The sequence below is a fragment of the Lipotes vexillifer genome, unplaced genomic scaffold (assembly GCF_000442215.2).
Source record: "Lipotes vexillifer unplaced genomic scaffold, Lipotes_vexillifer_v1.1 scaffold98, whole genome shotgun sequence".
Lineage (NCBI taxonomy): Eukaryota > Metazoa > Chordata > Mammalia > Artiodactyla > Lipotidae > Lipotes > Lipotes vexillifer.
In genome coordinates, this window is record NW_006799611.1 from 2458959 (window position 1) to 2464597 (window position 5639).

At 51.7% G+C, this 5639-nt stretch overlaps 1 protein-coding gene across 1 annotated transcript in view; it reads right to left on the reverse strand.

The window, feature by feature from the left end:
* DYNC2I2 (dynein 2 intermediate chain 2) overlaps positions 1 to 5639 on the reverse strand; it is a 21709-nt gene that overhangs the window by 7588 nt on the left and 8482 nt on the right. The window contains exon 3 of the mRNA XM_007471827.1: positions 2512 to 2760. Coding sequence (XP_007471889.1) covers positions 2512 to 2760 — 249 coding nt within the window. The remainder of the gene's footprint in view (positions 1 to 2511; positions 2761 to 5639) is intronic.

Genomic DNA, 5639 nt, shown 5'->3' on the forward strand with positions numbered 1-5639 from the left:
AAAGAGTGGCATCTCAGGGCTTCCCTGGTGGCGCAGTGGTTAAGAATCCGCCTGCCAATGCAGGGGACACGGGTTCAAGCCGTGGCCTGGGAAGATCCCACATGGCTGGGGAGCAACTAAGCCCGTGCGCCACAACTACTGAGCCTGAGCTCTAGAGCCCATGAGCCACAACTACTGAAGCCCACGCACCTAGAGCCCGTGCTCCGCAACAAGAGAAGCCACTGCAATGAGAAGCCCATGCACCGCAACGAAGAGTAGCCCCCGCTCACCGCAACTAGAGAAAGCCCGCACGCAGCAACAAAGACCCAACGCAGCCAAAAATGATAAATAAATAAAAGAAAAGAGGGCTTCCCTGGTGGCGCAGTGGTTGAGAGCCCGCCTGCCGATGCAGGGGACGCGGGTTCGTGCCCCGGTCCGGGAGGATCCCACATGCCGCAGAGCGGCTGGGCCCGTAAGCCATGGCCGCTGGGCCTGTGCGCCCGGAGCCTGTGCTCCGCAATGGGAGAGGCCGCAGCAGTGAGAGGCCCGCGTACAGCAAAAAAAAATAAATAAATAAAATTTAAAAAAGAAAAAGAAAAGAAAAGAAAAAAAGAGTGGCATCTCAGGCTTTCCGGGGCTACTAGAGCCAAGGACAGCAGTGAAATGTCAAGGCCGACACCTGGACAGCTGGAGTAGAGACAGAACAACCAGACATGTCAGCCAAAATAGTCATTCCACCAGGAAGAACTAATCAAAATATTGATGCAAAAGAAAAACAAAGTGAGAGAGAGATTCACTTCAGTTCTGTCATATAACAGCAAAATCTGAAAGCATTACTCCTCTGCCCAACATTCAGAAAGGCAAGAAACTTCAGGGCCATGAGGGGACCGCACGCCACACGGCCACCCAAAGGGTGCTGCCCAACCCCCCACCCATTCACGTGTTTCTGGAGGATATGTGTCTAGAAGTGAAGCTGCTGCTGGGATGTCCAACAACAGGGGACTCAAGAAAGGCTGGTGTGTCTGTGCAGTGGGACGTGATGCAGGTTATAGGGGGATTGGGGCCCCTCTACAGGAACTGACGTGGAAAGCTCTGGTGAGTGAGAAAGGTCGCAAAATGTACAGTGCTTTCCATTTTTGTTTAAAATGCTCTTAATGACAACCGTAGTAGCACTAATGCTATGTGTCAGTGTAGCATGGGAAAGGCCTCTGAACCAGGGCTCCCACTCACTGTCTACGTATTACATGTTCTGTATTTCTGTGATGACTCAATGTATTATAATGAACATGTATTGCTTTTGTAATCAGAAAAGAATAGTTTTTAAAGGGGGAGAAAGTAATACACAGGTGGACCAAACTAACTGCACAGAAGGGTGGAAAAGCCTCAACAATTAAGAACAAAAGCTTAACCTCTCTGAATGCAACTGTAAATGGGGGCAGGCTGAGCTTAGCTTTTAACATTCATTACCTTCTTCTTGTGCTCTGCTTAAAAAGATACAATGACTCCACACTTTGGTGTGGACTTGGCAACTATTTTTCAGAGGGATTTTGAGGATTTCTCTCAAATAAACCGACTTTCCCATACCTATCAACGGATTTGGTGGGAACAGGGCAACTGTGTATCTGGAAATAGATAGAAGGAAGATACAAGAAGAGGAGGGCTTATGACCTCTGAATACAGAATTATCTCCATTTCTAAAGGAAGAAAACATTGTATAAGAAAAGTCTTTACTGCTTGCTCAGCAGCCTGTCCACAGGCAACACCAGGGTGGAGCAAAAGCCACCAAGGGGCCCTCCTTCCTTCAGAGGTTACCTGATCTCAAAGCAGAGGCTGTGTACCCAGCTGGACATGTGAGCTGACAGGGTGACAGCTCTGAGCTGTGCTTCGAGTCCAGATAGACTGGGCGATGCTGAAGTCGCTAGAGCATGGCAGTGAGACCAGACTGGTCCAGGACTCAGACTCCAGCTCCGCCACTTACAGCTGTACGACTGTGGGCAAGTCCCTTAGCCCCTCTGACTCTCTTCTATAAAATGGACATCATGGGAATTCCCTGGCAGTCCAGTGGTTAGGATTCTGCCAGGGGCCCGGGTCTGATCCCTGGTCGGGGAACTAAGATCCCACAAACTGTTCGGCGTGGCCAAGAAAAAATAAAAAATAAATATAAATTGGAGATCAGGATAGCACTACCTCATGCAGTTGTCCTGAGGGATAGATGAGCTGGGACAGAGACTGCCTGGGGAAACACAGCTGAGTGGTTAAGAAAGTAAGATCCAGAGTCAGACTGTCCAGGTTCAAATCCTGCCTCTACCGCTTACCAGCGGTGAAATGGAGATAACAAGGGCACCTACTTCAAGGGCAGCAGGGACAGCCCAGTGACTTCTTAACTTAGTACCTGACAGAAAGTAAGAGGTCGGTGAATGCTGTTATTATTATTGTCGGTGTTACTATTATTTGCATGGCACAATAGAAGGACTTAAAAATGGGGTAGAGCCTCAACCTGAGACATCCCAGGCCACACCAGCCCATCCCTACCGTCTGCTGCTGCTCGGACCAGTTCACCTCGAAGCCGTCAAACGCATGGCTCTGCCAATTCTTGTTCAGCTCTCGGGTAACCATGGCCTCCACTCTCCGGAGAAAGGCCACAAGCCGGGGGCCATCATACTGGGGCACAGACTGCAGGCTGACCGGCTCAGGGGCCTCGGTCTGCACCTCAGCATCTGCATGCTTCCGGGTCTGGGCGGACGCTTCAGCAGTGGCAATCCTGGCCGTCTGGCAACTTTTCTGGAGAAGGAGATCGAAACACAGTCACCAGCCAGATGTACTCCCAGCATCACCTGCCCAGGGCACTCACCCTCCCCCAAGGATAAATAATAATGGACCTCAGTTCATTCTGTCTGTCCCCTTCCTCTAGTAACTAGCCCATCTTTCTTTGTGGCATGGGTGAAGACAACCCACTGAGAGGGATACCTGACCTCCAGCTAGCCAATCGGAGCACTCGGTCCCTCCCCCAGCCACAGTGATTGGTTTGGGGTGACCCAGTAAGGGCCTGACCCAGGACTTTCGGTGACACTATTTGGAGGGGACATGGGAGGGCCCTTTTTGAAAATATGGACATCAAGAAGAATCAGGTCATCTTAGAGCCAGCAGTGGCTGTCTTAGCCAATGCTGAAGAACCTCAGACCTGGTCACCGACGGAACACCCTCCTCCTCCTCCAACTTGGCAGCCAGCCCTCTCCAGCAGGGCGCCTTCCAAGGTGCCACCGTGATCAAAGGACACATGTGTGTCCGTGATGAGCTAGTTGGGAGCAGACAGACTACTCCCCAGCTGCCACTCCTCTCCACCCTGCCACCTGTCTCCAGTTCCTTGTCCCCTGTTTATCTGGGCAGAAGGACAGACATCAGATCAGGGAAGGAGATGCAGCCTCCCCTTCTTGAGGACATGACCAATCTTTACCAAGTGAGGGCCCCTATACCACTGAGATTACTGTCATCCACAAGAGGCTCTCCTCATGTGGCCACTTACTAGGCACCTGCACCTACAGGACAGTGACGAGGCCTGGACCCCTGTGCTCTCTGCTCAGACTTGGGCACCAGGCCAGTGTTAGTAAGCCTGAAGGAAGGGGGCCAGCCGCACACAGGCGCTGCTCTTGCTGGAACGTAGAGAGCTCAGCACTTGTCGCCATGCTCCTCTTCACGTTCAGCTTAATTCTCTCTTTGCTTGTCCATCTCCCACTAAACTCTGAGCCCCTCCAACATAAGAACTTCCCTGGTGGAGCAGTGGTTAAGAACCCACCTGCCAATGCAGGGGACACGGGTTCGAGCCCTGGTCTGGGAAGATCCCACATGCCGCGGAGCAACTAAGCCCGTGAGCCACAACTACTAAGCCTGTGCTCCAGAGCCCACGAGCCACAACTACTGAGTCCACGTGCCACAACTACTGAAGCCCACGTGCCTAAAGCCCATGCTCCACGACAAGAGAAGCCACCACAATGAGAAACCCGCACACCACAATGAAGAGTAGCCCCGGGCTCCCCTGGTGGCACAGTGGTTGAGAATCCGCCTGCCAATGCAAGGGACACGGGTTCAAGTCCTGGTCTGGGAAGATCCCACATGCCACGGAGGAACAAAGCCCTTGTGCCATAACTACTGAGCCCACCTGGGGCAACTACTTAAGTCCACGTGCCTAGAGCCCGTGCTCCGCAACAAGAGAAGCCACCGCAAACAGAAGCCCGCGCACCACAACAAAGAGTAGCCCCCTGCTCACCACAACTAGAGAAAGCCCGCGTGCAGCAACGAAGACCCAGCACAGCCAAAAATTAATTAATTAATTTTAAAAAGAAAAAAAAGAAAGAACCCTATCTTTACATCCCCAGCACTTTGCATGGTATTTGACAGATAGTACAAGTTCATTCATACTGTACACATACACATTTTATTTCTCTATTTAACATCTACTTGCCAGGTGCTGTCAGGCTATTATGGATATAGCAGAAAACAAACGTGCAAGATTCCTGTGCCCGAGGAGCTTACGTAGGGGCTGGGGACAGGCAAATAAACACACAAGAAAAACATGATGGAACACAAGTGGCACTAGATGGATGCAGAGGTGTGGGAGAGAAGGGAACAGCTGGGGATGCAAGTGGGATGGGATGGCGAGGGAGCCTCTGGGGAGATGGCATTTGAGCTAAGGTGTGAAGGACAAGTGGAAAGCTGCAGGAAAAAGGGTCCCAGGAAAGGGTTGGGGGGAGAACAGAACAAAACCTTACGAAGAAAAGGCCCCATGCTTAGAGGCTGGACGGCAGGCAGCGTACTTGAGAGCAGAGGGTGAGGGAGGGCAGCCCAAGGGCAAGGTCCAGGCAACAGAAAGTCTGTGAGCCAGGACAAAGGGCTAGGGATTCCTTCGCAGTATAAGCCACAGGACCATGATGAGAACCAGTGGATGGGGTGTCCCTGAACTGAAAGTGAGGGCAAATTCCAGGAGAAGAGAACACAGAAGGCTTTCTGTTAGACCCCCCCTTAAACAGATGCCTCTCAGAATCCCCATGGAGGCGTCGAGGATTTCTGAGACTGGTCACAAGGCATGAGGCTCCAGAAAGCATCCAACCACAGATGTGACTTGAAGCCACAAGACGAGGAGTCCACTAAGGGAGCATGAACACTGATCAATCAATGGATGGGCACAGGAATCAGAAAGTAAACACGCCAACGGGATTTCCCTGGTGGCACAGTGGTTAAGACTCCGAGCTCCCAATGCAGGGGGCCCAGGTTCGATTCCTGGTCAGGGAACTATATCCCACATGCATGTCACAACCAAGAGTTTGCATGCCACAACTAAGGGGCCCACGTACCGCAATTAAGGAGCCAGCATAACCAAATAAATAAATAATTTTTTTTTTTAAAAAAAAGGAAAAAAAGAAAGTAAACATGCCAAGACAAAATGTTAAAAGACTGTGAGAAGGGCTTTCCTGGTGGCGCAGTTGTTGAGAGTCCACCTGCCAATGCAGGGGACACGGGTTCGTGCCCCGGTCCGGGAGGATCCCGCATGCCGCGGAGCGGCTGGGCCTGTGGGCCATGGCCGCTGGGCCTGCACATCCGGAGCTTGTGCTCCGCAGCGGGAGAGGCCATAGCAGTGAGAGGCCCGCGTACTGCAAAAAAAAAAA